We start from the raw sequence: 21,279 nt of genomic DNA, 5'->3' as shown, positions 1-21,279 counted from the left end.
CTGCGCAGGCGCCGCCGGCCCCGCGGGCTCATGGGAAGTGTGGTCTTCCAGCAGGAGAGCCCTTCCGGCGGGGCCTCTCTGTCCGCCATGTTGAGTGCGGCCGCAGCTGCTAGTTGACGGGCGAAAAACGGCTAAAATGGAGGCAGGCGCTACGAAGGCTTCGTCTTGAAGCTGCCCGCGAGGCCGCTCGCTTTTTAATGTGCTGCCGGGAGACGGAGGGGGGAGGTATTGCTGCTGTCCGCCACTTAAAGCATGGCGGCGCTCTTCCTCCCCGCGCCCTTTTCCCGCGCTCGCGTCTGAGTTGTTGTTGTGCGTCATCGCCCTGCGCCTGAGCGGCGCCTGCTGATGACGTCCGCGTTGGCCACCTCGGCGGAGGCGGCGGTGGCCGCGCCTGTCAGGTCGGTGCGGGGTCGCGGAGCGGAGCGGGGCTGCGCGGGAGCGGCCGCCGAGCGGCGGGCGGGCTCCGGCGCGGCGAGTGCGGAGCGTTTCGGGGCCGGCCGTGCGCGCTGAGGCGAGGCGCTGGCAGCCGACCCGCTCGCCGCGCTCCGCGGCTGCTTTTCCCGCAGGCGCCTTTGCGGGGCCTCGGGGTGGCCTTTGCCTCCTCAGCGTGCGCGCTCTGGCGCCAGCGCTGTCGTGGGTAGTTTTTGTGAGGGTTTTGAGGGCACGAAGCCATTTTTTAAACAGGCCTGCGTGGGAGGGAGGGGTGTCTGTGGCATTTGGGGGTGCTGATTGACAGCCGATTGAACATGAGCCAGCAGTGTGCCCAGGCAGCCAAGAAAGCCAGCGGAATCCTGGCGTGGATCAGAAGCAGTGTGGCCAGCAGGAGCAGGGAAGTGATTGTCCCCCAGTACTCAGCACTGGGGAGGCCACACCTGGAGTACTGTGTCCAGTTTTGGGCCCCTCACTTCAAGAAGGACGTTGAAGTGCTGGAGCAGGTTCAGAGAAGGGCAACGAAACTAGTGAAGGGTTTGGAGAACTTGTCCTGTGAGGAGCGGCTGAGGGAGCTGGGACTGGTCAGTCTGGAGAAGAGGAGGCTCAGGGGAGACCTTATCGCTCTCTACAGTTACCTGAAAGGAAGCTGTAGGGAGATGGGGGTCGGTCTCTTCTCCCACGTTAGGAATGACAGGACAAGAGGGAATGGCCTCAAGTTGCGCCAGGGGAAATTAGGTTGGATATCAGGAAAAAAATTCTTTCCAGAGAGGGTTGTGAAGTGTTGGAACAGGCTGCCCAGGGAGGTGGTGGAGTCCCCATCCCTGGAGGTGTTTAAAAACCGTGTGGCTTTGGTGTTGAGCAACATGGTTTAGGGACCCTGATAGTGCAGGGTGGACAGTTGGACGCGATGATCTTGAGGGTCTCTTCCAACCAGACGATTCTATGATTCCGCATGTCCTGGGATCGTGTGGCTACTGTAAAGATGGGCTTTCGGATGGACCGCAGGTCCTGGACGTTTAATGACTCAGGAATTGAACAGAAAACTGTGCACAGCATGTTTAGTACAAGTGTGGGATTCAGCAAGTCCCTCGAAGAGGAGTGTGAATGCAAAAATGAACACTCCACATTCTGGCCTCTGATGAAACACGATGCAGCAGGAGAGTGTTTCTTGGAGACGTATTTTTCCTAGCGTTGCTTGCATGACTTGCCTTGTCATTTTCAGTGGCAAGTATTTAAAATAGTTTTCTTTCAAAGGATAATCACATGATTTTTCCTCTAGTATAGAGAGTTATATTTTTCATTTAAAAAAACCCACTTTTCAGATCATAAAGCTGCTTGCCTAACCTTTTTTGACAGATAAAGCATTAACCTATCCAGAATCTTTTTCTCAGGCTCTTATTTTCATGGAACTGGTGTGACGTAGATGCTTTCTTTGACTTTGTGCTTTATTTGTTTTGTAGGTTGAACCTACACTGTGAAACTTACTCAGTCTTAAACCTGCAGCAATGGGGAGAACTTACTTTGTTGAGGAAGCTATTGGGCAGTATCTTTCAGACCTCAGCACAACATCAAAACCTTACATCACTGGCCTGTTAATAGGGCAGGTAAGTGTGAAATATCTGAAGTCTGTTCTATTCATTCAGTTTAATAGAGGAAGACCCCCCTTGGCCTTCATCATCTGGGATAAGTCTGTTAACATCTCATTGAGCTTGTATGAGGCAGGAGGGTGGTAATATGATGACAACCAGAAGAGATTTCTGTAAAGGGTTTGTTTGCAGTGTTAACCAACTGCGCAAGTCTTTTAAAATCATTTTATGGAAGATATGCACAGGAAAGAAATTAAAATGGTTTCATGGAAGATATGCACAGGAAATAAATTAAAATCATAGAGAAAAAAGGCTTTAAGGCAAAAGGCAAATTTATGAAGGAAATATTTGTAACGTTACTGTAGAGTTTAACGATACTGTAAAGCAGACCTTACAGTTACTGTATTACACAGTATCCTGGGCTGCATCCCAAGCAGCGTGGGCAGCAGGTCGAGGGAGGGGATTCTGCCCCTCTGCTCTGCTCTCGTGAGAACCCCCTGCAGTGCTGCCTTCAGCTCTGGGGTCCCCAACACAAGAAGGACACGGAGCTGCTGGCATGGGTCCAGAGGAGGCCACAGAGATGATCCGAGGGCTGGAGCACCTCTGCTATGGAGACAGGCTGAGAGAGTTGGGGCTGTTCAACCTGGAGAAGAGAAGGCTCTGGGGTGATCTTATTGCAGCTTTCCTGTACTTAAAGGGGGCCTACAGGAAAGCTGGAGAGGGACTTTTGACAAGGGCGTGTAGTGACAGGACAAGGGGCAACGGATTTAAACTGAAAGAGCGAGATTTAGATTGGATATAAGGAAGAAACTCTTCCGTCTGAGGGTGGTGAGGCACTGGCACAGGTTGCCCAGAGAAGCTGTGGCTGCCCCATCCCTGGAGGTGTTCAAGGCCAGGTTGGATGAGGCTTTGGGCAACCTGGTGTAGTGGAATGTGTCCCTGCCCATGGCAGGGGGTTGGAACTGGATGATCTTTGAGGTCCCTTCCAACCCAAACCATGCCATGATTCTATATTCTTAGACCTGATATCAGTCTGATGGTGTCTTTGCTTATATTCATGTTTCTGAAAGTGTTCCCCCCAAAAAGACTATGTAATCCGGGCTGTTCGAACGCCTCCAAAGGAGGAGCAGAGGGAAGACATCAGTCCTTCAAAACTGGCATCCATCGATGAGGAATGGATAACTACGCATGCCAGTCAGGTAGCACACTGTGGGTTAATGAAGAGGGTGGGAGGAGCAGAAAGGAAATAGATTTACAAAAAACTATTGCAGTCGCTTGCGTAATCTCAAACCTTTTTCTCCAAGTCGAAGAACCTTCCTAACCACGATAGGCACGGATATTTTGAAACAAATTCTTTGTATTTTTCAAAGTTTGTGGTGAAACAGAGACTTAATGGGACCGAAGCAGGAAAATCTGCGAGATACTGCACTCCTCCATTTCAGAGGAACCTAGAAGTGACAAGCAGTCTTATTTATTTCATTTCTGCTCCTGGTGCATACTTGCCTCATTAGAAATTTTTGATATCTCAAGCTACATGGTTGCAAAGCCTTTGATTCCTATTAATACACGTTCATTTTTGGTTTTAAGGTTTCTAGAATGCTTCCTGGAGGCTTATTAGTTCTTGGTGTGTTTATTATTGCGACTCCAGAACTGTCAAAAGGACAGTCAAAATGCTTTGCGCAAGGTAAGTAGGCTTCCTGGTGGAAAGACAGGAATATCTTTGGATTTCTGTCATTGTCTTGAGTATATATATGCTTGTTTTGTTGCTTTATTTCTAAATGCACAAACGTTCTGGTTTACTGTATGGTTTTGAGAACGAAATCTCAGGAATTCTTGTCCTGTGGGACCGTGCCACAGCTTGTGTTTGCTAACTTTCTGCTTCTTTGCTGCAATAGCAAATCTTACTGTATTTATTGAAAGTGAACATCTTCAAGGTTTATATGAAGCTATTGTTTGGCAGAATTGTTTGGGGTTTTTTTGTTTGAATGAATTTGCGAGATTAGAAATATTTACAGTAGTGAAATAGATATAGTTCTGATTCCTTTAACGGGAATACCTTGCATAGAACTAGTGGTATTTGACTTAGATGCGTGGGGTCTGATAGACTTAAAGTGCATTTTTGTTACATTACTGGGGGCATCTAGTGCCTCATTTAGTTTCTGTTCTGTGGATGTAGGTTCATTTTTTGTTTTCATAACACAAGCATGTTAAGTGATTTAAATATGAGTGGGGTTTGGAGTCTAAAATCCAGGATTCCATTGTGGCAGTGCAGTGCCGTCGCATCTCGGCTGTGATTACCGAAACTAACAGCCAACAGAAAAAGGTGAGCTGTGTCCAGGTGATCAGTGGCTCTTGAATTAATTTTCTTTTTTTCAGTTGGTAGCCATTTCACACAGCGTCTTTCCCATCCTGAATGAATAGGTGTAAAGCTGTAATGTTTTTTGTAGGGAGAAAAGCACACAAGTTGAATGTGTATTGCTTGATTCAGTTTATAAGGAAGCTGAATTAAGATTTCCCAAGCAACTTTTACTTTGGAGTAGTTGCCTAAAAGTCTTTGTTGTATGTTCTTTTAACATGACATTCTGGTGACGTGTAAGCTGCATTTCCCATTTATGCATAATTATGATACCACTTTGACTTAGAACTTCAGGGCAAGACTGTTTTCCAGAAATTATAATGCATTATTTTTGTGGGAAAATCTATAATATTTTTTTCATCTTTAGCTAATCTTCTCAGTGGAGAAGTCCTTGACTAAAAGGCGACTCTGGAAGCCTGCTGAGGAGGAGGTGTCAGACCGAGCAGCTCTGCAAATTTGTTCTGCTACAAAGAAGTATCCTTTCTGGGCAAGGTGTATTGGTTGAGGCTGCTACCCCTAGCCTCGTTTCTGTAGTTATTTCTGAATAAATGGTAAACTGGGAGGAAGTCATTTGACTTCAACAGTAAGTTGAAATCATGAAGTTTTCTGATTAGCCATGAGTGAGGCTTTTGACCCTCTGATCCTTGCAAAATTTCCATCAGCTCTTACTGTCAGGTTTGTGTGTGTAGTGGCATCAAATGGTGCCTTTCCTAGTCAGTTTTGATTTGCACAGATTGCAGAAAACATCTAAAATACTGTGTAGCTTCTTGAGCTTGCTGTTACTAATGATGCTTACTTGGAAGTGGGGAAGTAATGGACGTGTGGGATCTGTACTGGTGGTGCAGAAAAATTCTGGATCTGTTGATAGATAATATGAGGAGAGAAGGCAAGATTTTTCCTTGGAAAGGTGAGAGAGACAAGGGCAAATTGCATATTGGTGCATTGGCGACTCTTCCTGTGAATAACTATTGATCTTAATATATTTGTAAGAGATGGACAGCATCACTATGGTAGTTGGAGTTTACAGTCAAATGTTTTTCCACTTTTTTACACTAATGAAAGGTGAGAACTTTCTTCAGAGCATAAATTAGCTCAACAGAGAAGTTAAGGACAAAGTTAATTGCGAATTGTTCTTACTGGTTTGTTTTTACTCTTCACTGGAGCAAAAACTTCCCTTTTTTTTCACTTTTTCTTTAAGTAGCAAAGAGTAGTTTGCCGGACATACGACGTTCAAGATCCAAAGGTAAGCTCCTCATCCTGTGTGTTGTGTACAGCTTTTCATGCACGACGAGTGATGTTTGAAAAAGATCTCTTGGGTTATACAGCGTTTCACATCGATGCTCTGTTGCTCATTTCTGCTCTCAGAGTTCAGCCAAACCAGCAGATTGGAAGTATCAGAGTGCTCTGTCTGCTTCCTGGTTAGCTTTGGACTGCACAGTAAATGTTAATATTCACATTCCGCTTCTTGCTACTTCACCCAACCGTGACTTGGAGAGGAATACTAAGGTAACTAACTGGCTGCATCAGTTGGGTAGTTGTCTCTACACTACTTTTTCTGTTGGAGGTTAAATAAGAGAGAAAGATTTGAATAGTGTGAGTACAGGAGTAGGACTAACCAGCAGAGAACGTTGGGCAGTTATTCCTCTTTTAAATGCAATTTGAAGTTACTATGAAGCATTTGTAGTATAAAAAATGCGCAGAACACTTCTTCTGCTGGGCTTAGTGTTGGCAGTTTCCTTTGCTCAAACTTATTTAGCAGTTGTCGTGAGTATTCCAACTAAAGTCTCCTCTTCTTCACCTAGTGAAAGGTTACATCCAAGTAGAACAGGAGTATGGGATGCTTTTAATGTGAATTAACTTATTGGCCGCATCCCTCTCTACAAAAATGAAATCTTTGAGGTAGCACTGAATTATTTCGAAAGGCTTGTTCTGAAAATTTTTTACCATGAGAGTTGTAGAACACTGGAACAGGTTGCCCAGAGAGGTGATGGATGCTCCATCCCTGGAGACGTTCAAGGCCAGGTTGGACGAGGCCCTGAGCAACCTGATCTAGTTGGAGATATCCCTGTTCCTTGCAGGGGGGTTGGACTAGATGACCTTTGAAGGTCCTTTCCAGCCCTAACCATTCTATGATTCTATGATTCTATGTTCTGAACATGTTGATTTTGAGATTTAACTTTGGAAAAACACATAGATGGATTTTCCAGAGACTGTAAAACTCTCTCAGAGTAACTGTTGAAACATGTATTTCTATCATTTTCAGCATGATACCGTGCAACTCTTTCAGTGAAATTCTCTTTCCTTTTCTTACGAGATTTTTGTGTTTTCACCTTTTTTAAAGAATGGATTGAATCGATGGTCAAAACAAATAGAAGAGAGTGTTTTTCTGATCAATGGACAAATTAAAGGTGACGATACAGAACTGCTGGAAGGGCAAGTGAGTACCAAACACCAAAGAACTGAACTCTAATGGATGTGTAGTTAGAACCTCTGGTGTGATAAAGCGTTTGCTGAGATGTCTTCTGTGCAGTATTTGTTGATCTAATTGGCCTCTTTCAGGTAACTAATGCACAAGACTGCTTGTGTTCCCATCTTCATTGCTGCAAATTGCCTCTTCTTCCTCTGGCAACGTGAACACAGTAATTATATGTGAAGCCTGACTAAAAATTTTTCTATATGCTGTCTCCTCATTAAAGAACATGAGCAAGGTGTGAATGTAGGTGATGAGATTTCTAAGACATACGTATGTCTGAATGTTTAACAAGGAGTGGAAACACGTGTCTGGCTGATGCATTCATCTCTCCTTTTAATTTTGTAATTATATTCTCACGGCTGTTTTCTATGTGCCATTTTTCTCTTTTAAAAGCTATAAACTAGGGCGTGTTTATGCCATAGCGGGGAGATTTTGATTCAGGGAGCATTTCTTTCCTGTTTCATTACACACATAATTTTTCTTTTTCCCCTCAGAAAAAGTTAAGAGGAAATACTCAATCCAGCGCTCAGTTTTCTGATGTCAAAGTTCTGACACAGCTGGTGAGTATTTAGAGGTTTGTAAAGTATAACCTTGCTGTTATCTTTTAAAATAGAATAAAAGATAAAAGAACATTCTGAATTATTGTCTAGAAATCCTGCTTACTTTGTCCTGAGACTTTTTATTCCCCTGTGGATGTCGAATATGAAACTGTGGACAGTTGAGCCTATTTTGTGTCTTTGGAAACTCTCGTGCTGTGATTAACCATGATGATGTCTTAAGGATTGCACGGTACAGCTGCAAGGAGGATTTGAAACACTGGTTCTAGAAATGAAACCCTGCAAACTCATGAATTTGATGGTAGGATGTACCTGCATCCATGGGTTTCAAGATGGCTTTGCATCGTTCTGAAGTTCAGAATGACCCCCCGTGTTTCAGCTTGCTGTGACTAGTTACGGACCTTTACTTGAACGCTTTCGTCAGAAGCTCAGTCACTAGTTCTGCATTAAGGTGTCGATCCTGGAGGCTGAATCATAACCTGGAGCCATCGGGTCTGTGTCAGGAGTTTCCTCTCTGCTGGAGGTTATGCTGACCTGAACTCTGAATTAGGTGCCCCAGTCTAGGTCCTGAAGTCCACATGTGTCCAGGCATTGTTTCGTTCGCTTCTTGCACAGCACAGGCTGTCCTGTTCTGTCAGGCAGTTCCTGGTTTCTCTGAAGTTATGTTGAGCAAAACTTTTAGAAATGTATAAATGCCATTTTTTAAAGACTCAATGAGTATCTCAGCTTTTATAGAATCACAGAATGGTTTGGGTTGGAAGGGACCTCAAAGATCATCTAGTTCCAACCCCCCTGCCATGGGCTGGGACACCTTCCGCTACACTAGGTTGCCCAAGCCTCATCCAGCCTGGCCTTGAACACTTCCAGGGATGGGGCAGCCACAACTTCTCTGGGCAACCTGTTCCAGTGCCTCACCACCCTCTGAGTGAAAAATTTCTTCCTTAGATCTAATCTAAATCTCCCCTGGTTTAAATGGTTTAAAGCCATTGCTCCTTGTCCTATCACTACAAGCCCTTGTAAAAAGTCCCTCTCCAGCTTTCCTGTAGGCCCCCTTTAAGTACTGGAAGGCTGCTATAAGATCACCCCGGAGCAAACTTTTGTTGTTACCTTGTTCAAATGGTTAATTACTTCAGGGAAAGGAAAGCTTTTATTTTGACAGAAGGAGTTTATGCAGTTCTTGTGGAAGTTATGCATCCCTGTGTTCCCAGGTGTTGTCTTGGAGTGCTTCACACAACACACTCATTGTTTTGGTAATTAGGGCGACTACTTCTAGGCACCAGTTGGATCCAGTTCTAAACGTGACCACATATATCATTTAGCACTGACTGATGGGATGACTCCCAGGATACTGTAGGTTATGCTGACTATATAGTAAACATACAAACTTCATTGTGTAAAAAAAAATAATTTCTAGATTGCAATTCTAATATTAGCCACAAGCCACTTGCCTGGAAAGTTTTAGAAGTCTTATAGACACAAATATTTAAATGGCAAGAAATAGAACATCTGGAAAAGTAAATACATTTTCCATAATGGAAAGGGAGAGATATTTTCAGTCTTAAGAAAACTGAAAAAAAACCCAACCCACTAAATAGTGTTATAAATCATGAGGGAAAACAGGTTATATGTGAACATCTTAAGGTATGCTATTAATTTTCTAGGTCTGTTTTTTGCTACTCGTGCTGCAGGTGCCTCGGTAACAAGATAAAACTGAAACATGTTTATTTTTCAGACCCAGGGTTCAAGTCGTAGATCAACAGCTACAGTCCAGGTCTGCAGTGGCTCCATAAATCTCAGAGGTGCTGTGAGATGCAGAGCCTACGTGCACAACAACAAGCCAAAAGTTAAAGAAGCTGTTCAGGTAGTGAAAAGGCTGTTAGTTCATCAGAAATGGTTTTCTGAAATACGTGAAATTTGTCACACTTTCTTTTTTCTTTGCCAAAATGACGTGGTCTGAACTGGGGTCAAAATGTTCATACCCTTGAGCACAGGGGTTGTTACAGAAACCATCTTTGTGCACGTGTGGTGGATTCAGTTCCTTCTCCACTTGTAGAAGACGTGTCTCCTGTTGCTAAGGCTGGATCTTTGCACAAATTGTCAAAGTGAATAGGCTTTGAAGAATTTTCGTAACATTAAGAAAAGGTTAAAGGCTGTATTTTTATATGTGTAGAGGGGAAGATTTATTTGTTCAGTGATTTTTTTTTAATTATTATTTTTTTCCCCCTCTTATTGAGTCAATGCCTTGTGATTATTTTTGTTTGGTTTTAATTTTAATGTCTAGAAGTTGTCAGCTCTTATTCTAAGAATACTAAAATTTTCCTCAGCTTTTCATTTTTTTTTTCTCTTTTTTTGATTTTAATTCTTTTGATGTTAGCGTCTCTTTATTGGACTTTTTAAAATTCTCTTGAGAGGTTTTGTTTCTGGGAAAAACTATTCTTTCAGCATAGGTTAAACCTAAGAAGGACTTCTTTTGTAGTTTCTTACTAGTCAAAAGCTTTGCAAATGGCTTTTATGTGACTGATGTTTTTGCTTTGTCCCTGCAGGCTTTGAAAAGAGACATAATAAACACACTGAGTGACCGGTGTGAAATACTGTTTGAAGACCTGATTATAAATGAAGGACCTCACAAAAAAAGTAGGAATTAAAAAAAAAAAACCCAAACTTACATTTACAGTGAATTTTGGTTGTTGTAGAAAATTCTGCTGGTGTACTGAAGTTCCAGTATGGTTAGAGCGGAATTAAAAAGCAAATGGGGCAATTTCTGATTGTCAGCCTCACCTTTTTCTTAAACCTGGAGGGTTTTTGTCAAATTCAGATACGTTCTTTGGCATCACAGCTTTCGCACCAAGTTTGTGTTCAGTTCTCATGGCCACAAAATGCAATTGCAGCTTCTTTCTCTGATCAGAAATTCCGTCATTTTTAAAAATTCTGCAGTCGAAACTCCTGTCACTGAAGTTCTAACTGTAACTTGCACACTTTTAAGTCTTCATTATTTTTTTCTAATCACTGCGTGGTATTCCTATTAATACTGAACTGGGCTAAAATTTAGTAGGATTAAAAGAACCAACTGGACATGGCCTTCCATAGTTTTTATATCACCTGTGTTACGAATGCTCGTGGAAATGAGCTCTGAAGTTCAGTAGTTCATTAAATTAAATATGGCATTGCATGTGGTGATTATGATGTGAAGCAGTATCCTGATTTTTTTAACTAACTATACAACTAAAAGCTAACTCTAAACTTAATTCTCTTCATCAAATACTGTTTACACTTTGTCATTCAAATAAGTAGGTCTTATTTCAGCACTATGAAGAATTGCTGGATTGCATTAGCTTGAATTGAACAGTGGCCAGAACACAATGCAAATAGATCAAAAATTTGAAAATAAAGCTTCCTGTCATGGTTATATTAAAAATTAAGGGTGTGTGTGCTGAGACTAGAGCTCCTAACTCATACTTGGTAATTCTTTAAACTTCTTTGAGTCAGTGGAATGGAATCAAGTTATCTTCTTGGGTTTTTTGGTTATTTTTAAACCAAATGTTTTAGTTAATTGAAGTGTCAATTTGAAGATCTTGTATAAAGTAAAGTCTTTTAAAAGATACTATCTTTTGTAGTGATCTTAAAAAAAAAATTTTAAAAAGAAATGGAAACAGGTTGATTGTGTGAGGAGAAATGATTCATGTTCAGAATTACCTTTTACTTCAGGATAATGCAGTTCGTTTTGATGTTGGCCAACTTTATGCAGCATGCAGGATTTCAACTTGTTTTCATTTGCATGCAGTTTTCAGTTTCCTCTTTAGGTGGCACCCGTACTTTGTGCCTTTGAGCGTGGCATCAAGCCTCTGAGTGTTTGCAGTCCTTGGTCGTGTTGAAACCATGTGCTGTTCTATGGTCTTATCTGCAGTCTTTCCTGGAGTTCTTTTGTCCGTCATTCTAAACATGAAAAAAGGGCTGCTCAACATATTATGGTCTGTTTACTGGAGAGAGTAATGCAAGGACATAAATCAATACAATAGCAGCCAAAACTTCTGTAAAACAGTGACAACTAAACAAGCCATGCCTGAAAACAGGATTTTTACAGTGAAACCTTCAGCAGTTCTTTTGCAATAGCTTTATCTTAATGGTCAGAGATTAATGAGGAATCTTATCTTGACTGGCAAGGCTTTTATTTGAATGGTATTTTTCCCTCTTCTCTTTTAGATTTTGAGAGGGAATATCATGTCTTACCTCAGAGACTCTTTGTCCCTGTTGCTGGCTCCAGCGTGATGCTCAGCGATTACAAGTTTGGTGATGAAGCCACTGGAGAAATTCAGGAACGTTTTGTTGAGCTGCTGGATCAATCTGTGCGAGCTGAAGACATCCAAGTCGCAGAGGAGATGAACACAGGTAAATACAGTACCTGGGAACCAGGATAGACTGCACTGTGGATTAGGGAAATGTTGACTAATGGCACAGGCCAGTTTTCTCCAGATATCGATACCCTTAAAGTTGGCTTACTTCATCTCGAGCTCTAAGGGCTTTTATCAGTCTAATTACAGTTTAAATACAGTGTGAAATGTGGGAAGGTTCTTGCAGGTTTTGTATTTGACTCGTCACAGGCCTCCCTTTCTTTCTTCCCTCAAATATCTTGCTCTTTCCCTGCGTTGTCCGTGCAAGCGTGGTTGCAGCTCATGAGCTACAGTTTGGTTGAACAAGGTTTGCATACGTTGCTCTGCATATGGATTGAGGATGATGCTATATTGCCAAATAATCCATAAGAAAAACTTGTGAAGCTTACATTCTGATTACTTTTTCAGTAGTTCCACTTGGCTGATTTAAGAGCTGGGTAATTCTGATACTACTCAGACTAAGTTAGACTAAGAAGTTGAGGGCTTTAGTCAAATCTAAATCATAGAATCGTAGAATGGTTGGGTTGGAAGGGACCTCAAAGCTCATTTAATTCCAACCCCCCTGCCATGGGCAGGGAAATAAATGATTTTTCACTAAATATTAAAAAAATATCTATATAGTCTAGTGCGTCTTCAGGAAGTTCTCATGCTAGACCGTGACTCTTTCTAAAATACAAAGTACCTTTCTGTGTTCTGAGTGTTTCAATTTATGTAGCAGATGCAGTGCTCAAAACTGAAGTTTGTGATTTACTCAAAATGAAAAGAAAATGGAGAAGGCTTTTCATTTTCTTCTGGATGTCTCATAAGTTTATGATCCGATTATGAAACTGGTATATTCTTTTTAATGCAGATATTTTTGCTATAATTGAGTTACTGACTTTTTTTCTGAATATTTCTGGTTTCTGTCGTTCCCTGTTGGTTTTGGGTGATTTTCTCATACAGCTTTGAATTCAATGTAGGAGTCAAATCTCTAGTTGAAATGCACGTAATAGTACTTCTTGAATCTTATGGAAGAGATTTTTTTTCTTCCTTTTTTCCGCTCCATCAATGTGAGTATGAGCTACAGATTACAATTTTATAATTTAAATTAAAAAAAAAAATAGCACTCATTCTCAGTTAAGAACTTTGGGCTGCTTTTGATGTTGGTATTTAGGGACAAAAAAATGGAAAATTTAGCCATGAACTTGCTCTGTAGGGTAAACTGTGAGTACTGATATTTTGCTTTGACCTACTTGTTTACTTGGAGGGTTTTTTTGAGTTTCTTAATTTCAGAGCTAAGCATAAATTCTTACATCTTTCTAATTAGTCAGTTTTCCTAGGTTTTAAGTAAACCTGTTAGCAGTGAATCTGACTCATTGTCTCGCAGTAGATGATGGGCACAGCTCAAGAAACCTCAAAAAAAAACAGGAAAGCCAATAAAAATCTCTCTTGCATTAGAAGAATAACTTTAATAATCTTACAGCTAATTATTACTGAGCTTAAGGAATTAGTATAACTTAGGGAAGCAAATTAATATTGTTGTAGCAGCGGAGATAGGTGTGGGAGGGAAAAAGAAGATGATTCAGTTTAGCTTTATTGCTTATGTAAGGATGTATGATCTGGAGGTAGGGAAGAAGAAAGCACAATTAGACTAACAGCAATGCATCACAGATTTCTTGCCATTAATATGTGTAAAATTATGTCTAGGTAGCTCACAAAATAAGTCTGTGTTTTCTTGTAGCTTGCTGGTTAGAATTAGATGTGCGAAATATATTTGCTTTTTTAAAAAAAAAGTAAATTTAAGTAAGTGCATAGCAGAGGAAAGGAAAAAAAAACATGCAAAGAGGATTTCAGAAAAAACTGAGAGACTGGCCTTGTCCCAGTGAACACCATAAATCTGTAGAATGGGTTCTGTTAATAGTGATGACAGTAGTAATGCTATCAGCACAACATCTTTGATTCTGATAGCGTTATTAGCTTGTAATTTGTTTTTTTTTATGCACTTTAGTTAATGCCAGGAGGGCTGTGACATAAAGAGAGTTTGGGGTTTCCCTTCTGTAAAGGCTTTTCCAGTGCATCATTCCAATTTGGGTTGCATTGGTTGTTTCTCAAAGCTTAGTGCTATCTTTATTAATAGCAGTCAATATTCAGCAGTGGTGTAAAAACTGGTTTGTAGTGAGTTTTGACATCAGCCTTTCTGTTTATATCACGGTTCCTGTGGTCTTGGGCACCAGCCTTGAGTGAACTGGAAATGCTACCCACAGGGAAGTGCAGGGGAAAGTTTACTGATAAAAAGAATTGTTGAAATTCAAGAACAGGAGCAGGCTTTCGAAATAATCTCTTATTTTGTTGCTTTTTAAAACACTCACGTGAGAAGAAGAGGATCTAATCAGCATAGCCAAAAGATTTCTTTTTAAGCACCTTTTTAGTCAAAACACATGAAATGGAGGTATTTTGAGGGCAGGTTTATGTGCTTGCTTAGCATGGCCTCTGCTGCTGTCTCCTACAGTTTTTATCCTCTTGATTCCTTGTTCACCTCTCCAGTGAGATCACTATTGGGTCATGCTTTAAAATTGTGGGAAACAGAAAGTAAAAACTGATCTATTTATAACTGAAAGATATAACCAGCTCCAACACTGCTGTTTCAAGGGGTTTACAAGCAATTGGAAGCTCTGCATTTACGATTGGCTTACTAAATCCCTGCTCCTCCTGGATGCAGGGGATGGTGTGTTAAATGCCCGTGGAGTGAGTAAATGTCAGTAAGACTTCAGTAGTGGTAATCACTTCCCCGTCTTTGTTAAAAAATTGATTGGTGGTTAATGAGGAATTAAGGACTCGTGTAATTGGCACCAGAAAGCATCTGCTTCTGAAAACTCTTTGTGTGGTTTATACTGCAGCTGCTTCACATGCCAGTCTTCTACAACTTAATGGCATAAATACCTTTGGTAACTAAATAGGGTGTTTCTTTTTCTTTTTTTCCTTTTTTCCTCCTTTTTTTTTTTTTCCTACCTGAGCAAGTGAGCATGACTGCCTTGATGTGCAGCTTCAGAAGTTGCCTTCAGAAAAGCTCAACGGTTCTTAGGAAGGTGCAAAGAAACATAAAGTTAGAGGGCACAAACTGTGCTACTTGCTCGTCAAAACTAAAGCAGAAAGAAACCTGCTGGATCTGGGCTTCAAAGGTGACCCAAGAATCGTGGTCAGGTTCTCTGAAAGTGGTATGTTATTTTAGGGAATTGAAAACTGTTGTAGTTTGGAGAGAATGTGGTGCTCTTACCGTGCTAATTAAGATACTTACTTTATCTTACAACAATTAATAATTCACGTACTCCGGTCGAAGATTTCTGCTCATATTTTAGGCAGATGAGAGTGTGGTTTTCTTTGCACATAAAAAATAATGGTGAAACTGTGGCCTCCTCGTGGAGCAGTGGGCTTCAGAGAGATTTGATAATTTCTCTTCGAAAAAGCACCCCTCGCATTGAAATGTTGAGTCCTGGTTTTATTTTCCATGTGTGTGCAGCTTCCAGAGGGATCTCAAAGTGACGTTTATGCTGAATGTGTACATGTGTATGTATGTATCTGTGTATCTTGCTGTCTTCTTAAGTTTTGTGTCAGACAGTTATTACTTGCTCTGCTGTGGTGCCTCCTATGCAAAGCCAGTAGGTTCAGGGGTAAAAATGGCAAAAGACAGGTCCTAAATATCCAGCTGGAGTGCTTTTGTGTAACAACAGCTCCTGTGCAAATCGGACTTCAGAAGATTTTGAAGACAGTCGTGCACGTGACTCATCTTGGATGACAGAAGCAACCTTTCTTTCTGATCACCCATCTAGATTACACGGTTCCCCCATAGCTAATGACACGATAGAGAAAGTACTTTTCCATGAATCATTTTCATGTGAATCATACCAGAGGTGTGCCTGATTACTCAGCTACATGATTTGTAATTTATAGGTGATTGACAGCCCCGCTCTGGAGACAGGCGATCTCTTTTTATTTAGATCAACATTCCATGGGCTGCTAAAACTTAGTATCTGGTACTGCTGTGGGTTTTATTTCTTCATCTTCTGAACAAGAGTGATGTGTTTGGCTTTTTCCCTCCATCTCAGCATGCCCATTCTGTCCTTTCCAAAGACATCCAGATCTCACTGCGATAGCACAAATGCTTTCTCTGATGGTTTCCTTGTCCAGAAGATGTCTGTGAGAGTAGCTACTGAATTGTGATCAGAACTTCTGACAAGTGATGTCTGAGCAAACTATCCTGAGAACAGGAATGAAAGTTGAAGACCTCTGGCCCTCACCATCAAGTAGCCTTATCACTGAACTGCGTAGCCCAAAGTGTGCGTGCTCTGTGTGGGGCAAAGGAAGAAGTTCAGCTAGAGGACCCAAGATGAATCTCCTTCTTTCTCTCCTCCCCCTCTGTAACAAGCTGAATATAGCCAAGTGGTTAGGGAAATCTTGGGAAAGGAAATAGATACGGGTTTGAATCCCATCAGTCTGGAAATAGTCAAGCACTCTCACATCCTGGCTGAGCAGCCTAAGGATTTAGTAATTGTTCCGAAAGGGAATGTGCCCTTTATGCCTGTTCCGAAAGTATATTTTTAGGGTATCTTCCAAAGGGATTTCTGTGCTCTGAAAAAAAAACATTTCTAGCTGTTGGGTAGGGAAATGATGTTGGGCTCACTCTCCTAGTGGCAGTGAGTTTTGTGTAGAGCCTGAGCTCTGGACACATGGCTTTGAAGGGAGAACTTTGACCTTTGAAGGTGGATAATGGCTCATTTTGGTGGTTCCCTCTGACAGTAGCCAAATTCTCCCCAGGTTATGTAAAGGGTGTTGGATATGTTACTCTGGAAGCAGGCTGGGAAAAATGAGGTTTGGAAGAGGAACTCCTTCCCAAATGTGTTTTTTCTCTTTGTTTTTACTCTTCCAGCCATATAGAATAGTGCTATGCTCTTGCTACTGCACCATATCTACTGCAATAAACTGGGTTTTTGTACCACAAATGTAAAAGTCGATATGGTGTTCTTGGCCTTTTGCATTAATTCAACTGTAAAGCACAACTGCTAGCTTTCACCTGGTGTTTACTTCTTCACTTGCTTTCCACACAGTCAATATTTGTCCAGTTACTGACAGCGTGGAGGACACAAAACAGAAACAACTGACAAAAGCAACGTTGCTGTTGAAACTTCAACAAAATATGGGTATGTTACTTCCCTGATTTTTGCTATGGCATCCAGTGGCCCTTTCAGTCCTGTTAGCTTCCACAGCATTATTAATAAACTGTTGAGATTAATACTTTTTAAAAATGAGTTGCCATTTCAGTATTGTAGGTGCAGGGTGTTTCTGGGGAAGAAAGAACCGCAGATTTCTGTTGGAACAAAACCAGTGTTTGCATTCGTTCAGCCTACAAGTCAGTACAAAAGGCTGATGTAGCTTTATTTCCTTTTTGGAGAGCCACCACTTCTATAATTCCCTACTTTAAAAAAAAAAACCCAAAACACACACAGTTGAATGGCTTTGTCAAATAGGCATCCATAAATCAGCTGGTGACTCACTGATCTTCTCCTGAGGCTGACAAATACGTATGGGCTTGGGTGCTAATTGTCAGCCTCAATAAATCAGGGAACACCAGCCACAGAACTCTCCTTTCAAATACAACTTCTCCATCATACTCTCTTGTCCAGCTCTCACGTATCTGTCTGCGCTTAGTACAGTTCTCCGTGCTGTGAGTCTTTTGGTGCTTTAGTCGACAAAAGAGTAATTTTTGTTTTCTGTTAATTCTTAGAAGTAGAACATGGTAACGGGAAGATTAAAGACTAGTGGCAGTAACGATGTGTTTGCTTTGGATGTAAAAATGTTTCCCCTTCAAACACCCTTTTGGCTTTTTTTATGTTGTCTTCTCAACTGCATCAGTAACAAGCATGTTAATCGATAGGAAAATGACTGTTGTGCTACCAAGAGACTTGCAGAGTAGATGTAGTGCCACACGGAAAAGAATAAATGTAGAAGCTTTTTGTTTCTTAAAATTGTGGGGTTTTTTTTCCTCCCCAGTCTGATTCCTAGAATCAAGCAGTAGTGCAGAGTCAGTGCATTGTTTTACGGGCCAGGACATGGCCAAGGTGTGACAGAATTATGCAGTCAACTGGATTTCTGGAAGGATCCTGCTCTGATTAGAAATGTCATGTGGGGTTTTTATAATTTAATTATCTGCCATCGTAGCTTTAGATTTAGGCTTAGCAATGGTAGGTGCTTTTTGGGGTGGCTCTTACTGTTTCTCTTCCTGCTTGTGGTTCACCTTGACCCTGCCCTCCACACCCTGGCTGCTGCTGACTGTGCTGCCCTTGCCACTCACGGAATGCGTTTCCTTTGTTGTTTAGGTGTGGTGATAGCAGCTGCTGTCGCAGTCTTCGCATCGATCTTCTCTTTCAATTACTTCAGTGATTAAACTCAAGCAACCGGAGCTTCGTGGAAGCATTGGCCAGTTGCAAGATGGAAACATCTGTGTTTAATAGATTAGTAATTAAGAATTGTTGCCTGAATATCACCAGTTGGATGTGCAATATAAATTGTAATGATAGGCTCGGTTACCTTGTTCCAGCATGCACTTGCTATATCAAGTAGAATCACACGGTTACTGTATCAAGTAGAAGGTGAATCAAGTTTACTTGTTGCTCTGTATAAATGAGTGATAGTATTATTTTCTAGAAAGATCCCTTAAACAAATGTATAACCTTCCTTTTCTTCCTACTTAATGTGTTAGTGCAAAATGCTGCTACTGGTGTGTTTCAGGCTATTGGTAAGACTACCATAGTTACCCGGTATGACAGTTCCTGCTTTAAGGGTTCCTTTGCTGAGAGAAATCTCATCTCGTTGAAGTTAACTGGGGAAAAATTAGATTTAATGAAGCCAGCATTTCACCGCAGGCATTGGTTTAGATAATACTGGTTAGCTAGCACAGTAAGTATACAAATAGTTCCTGGTAGTTTCAAGACTAGACCAATTCAGCCTGTAAATACCTTAGTTCAAGACCTGGAGAACTCAGAAATCAATAAAATGCGTAGAACTTTTGAGATGCCTATAAGCCCCCTTTTACTCTTGATGTGGATTTCGCTGTCTGGCTCTGATTCAATCATCATCCTCTTGGAATATTAACTATTTCAGCAACAGCTACATCTAGGCAGCCAGCGTGGATTATCTTGTAAATACTTGCAAGTTGTCAAAACTGTTTGCTAATCAGGATCTTAGACTATGAACAGGTCACATTCCGTTATGAGAGACTCTCCTGGGTATGTTAGTGGGTTATTGTTTACTTGCCATGAGGAGAGTGGAAGGAGGGAAGAATTTTGGTAAGGTTAATAAAGATGATTCCAATATGAAACGTGGTGTTTACTTGGATCTGAACTACAATGGAAAAGAATTCCAGATTTTAGGGCATTTTAATCATAGAATCATAGAATGGTTTGGGTTGGAAGGGACCTTCAAGATCATCTAGTTCCAACCTCCCTGCCATGGGCAGGGACACCTGCCACTAGATCAGGTTGCTTTAATACCACTGCAAATTTCTTTTTTGTATGAAGACACCAGAATGCTAAGAAAAAATATAAACACTCTGATTCTAAAGCATTATCAAGGATGTACTGGGATACTTTTATTAAAAGGCAGCTATGAGAAAGTTATCTTAAATATTTATTGCCTTATCTGTGTGTTCTGTTTTTACCCATTTGGAAAAAGAGCTACTTTTAGCATTGTAACTATGTTTTGGAACACGGTGTTCCAGATCTTTTGTGCTCAGGACTGTTTGAGTCGGAGGAAGGCTCCCTTTTCAGCTGCCACGTGTTTCACAGATGTGTGTTACTCTGTGCAAACGGGTGGCATCGACAGCCAGGAGGGTGGTGTTACGCAGAAGCAGTTGGTGCTGGGGGAGGTCGAGTGCTCTTCAGAAAATGAGATTAATTTTGTCATGTGCTTCAAAATATAGTTGATTTAAAAATTGCTCTGCTAAAGTCTCTATTAGAAGGAGGAGCAAGGGAGTAATGAGGAAAAAGCTTTGTCTCTTTTTATCTCTATTTTTAAAAGAGGAGGGAGTTATACTTTTGGAGGTAAAATACAAAACGGTTATTTTGTAGTTGCCCGTTACTCAAAACTTGGCCGTAGAAGCAAAGCACGACATTTGAGATGCTAAATATCTTACACCAGAGAAGAAAGTCATCATGAAACGCTCTTCCAGTAGTTCTTGTTCAGCACCTGTGGTGTAAATAGTAGAGCTTGTTTGGAGGTGTCATCCCATGGATCCCTTAGCAAAGATCTCTGGTTTTCTTCCCCCACCCCTCCAAGCTTATTCATGGTTTAGTACATGATTCTTTTCTTTATGGTGTTGCTACAGACCATCAAATTAATCCTTCAGCTTACAGCTAGCTGGATTTCAAGGATCTGTGGAAGTTTTCCAATTTGAGGTTGGAAGAAGGCAAAGAAAGTAACTGGGTGGGATGAGATTTCAGCTTTAATTCAGGAGGCTGCGTTTGACTGCCATCTGTACAGTAAGAAAATAATATAACCCTTTCAAAGAAAAAAAAATGAGTAATTTGACTTGTATCTACAGATTGAGCCTTCCAGTCATCCTGCCGTGAGGAAACAGCGGATGTAGAAGAAAGCAGGTTCTCGCTTGCCTAAGAATTACAGAACTAACCCAAGAGGGGATTTCATTGTCATCTTGCTTCCCATCCTTTTTGTACTGTGAGCCATTGACAACATAAAAAAATGAGTTCTTTAAGAAAAAAAAGCAAAGATATGTGTAAGAAAAAAGGAAAGCAACCTTTTAAAGTCTGCTTCTTGACTACTGCGTACCTTTTGCTCAGGTTTCGTACAGGTTTATCCTTTTCCTGCTGACTATATCATCTTCTGGAGTTTTCTGTTTGGGAAAACTCCATCGTGACTGAAACTGAGCTTTGTTAACTCGTATCCATGACTGCAGATACGTTTTTTATTTTGATATGTGAGAGTCTAGAGGAACAGTTAGGACTTCGCATTGGAAAATCTGGCTCTTCGAAGCCTAGTCCTAAAACGGATGTTACGGAAAAATTTTGCTGAAACCTTATTTACTGTGCTATGTAGTTGCTGTGATCAAAGCTTCACTTGCAACTTCATTAGTCATGAGCTTCTGTTGAGGCTTGGCACCACATGTGTGGGGGTTTTCTTTGTTTTGTTGTGGTTTTTTTTTAAATTACAGGTTGAAGGAAATCCTGCTTAAGCATGCTTAATCTCTCTCTTAAATTGGAGTGTCATCTTATTTCTCACAACTAGCTGTAAATGCAGTTTCTGTTGTGTTTATTGTTTGTTAGAGTTTTTTTGCTTTCAGCCTGGCTTCTCAAAGAAACGAAGCTTATGGTGACCATGCTGCTGATCTGCACTCTAATAATATAAACCCAGTTTGATAAAGAGGGAAAGTTCTCAAGAACGTTAAGTTCCCACCAGTTACGTGTAGATTTTCTGGTGTGTAGAGGACAGCAATTTTTCA

At 41.1% G+C, this 21,279-nt stretch overlaps 1 protein-coding gene across 1 annotated transcript; it reads left to right on the top strand.

Moving 5' to 3' along the window:
- The first annotated feature begins 365 nt into the window (after positions 1 to 365).
- Positions 366 to 18,854, top strand: ODR4 (odr-4 GPCR localization factor homolog). The gene is given in 15 exon segments (XM_086617633.1): positions 366 to 398; positions 1,893 to 2,036; positions 3,089 to 3,217; positions 3,606 to 3,674; positions 3,676 to 3,702; positions 4,742 to 4,848; positions 5,581 to 5,617; positions 5,740 to 5,880; positions 6,716 to 6,811; positions 7,342 to 7,407; positions 9,137 to 9,265; positions 9,948 to 10,038; positions 11,605 to 11,790; positions 16,874 to 16,966; positions 18,143 to 18,854. Coding segments are annotated over 14 exon segments (1,338 nt in total). The 5' UTR covers positions 366 to 398; positions 1,893 to 1,937; the 3' UTR covers positions 18,211 to 18,854.
- The last annotated feature ends 2,425 nt before the right edge of the window (positions 18,855 to 21,279 follow it).

The sequence above is a fragment of the Tauraco erythrolophus genome, chromosome 10 (assembly GCF_009769465.1).
Source record: "Tauraco erythrolophus isolate bTauEry1 chromosome 10, bTauEry1.pri, whole genome shotgun sequence".
In the NCBI taxonomy this organism is placed as follows: Eukaryota; Metazoa; Chordata; class Aves; order Musophagiformes; family Musophagidae; genus Tauraco; species Tauraco erythrolophus.
Note: the sequence above shows the minus strand (reverse complement) of the source record. Positions and strands in the feature narration are given on the sequence as shown.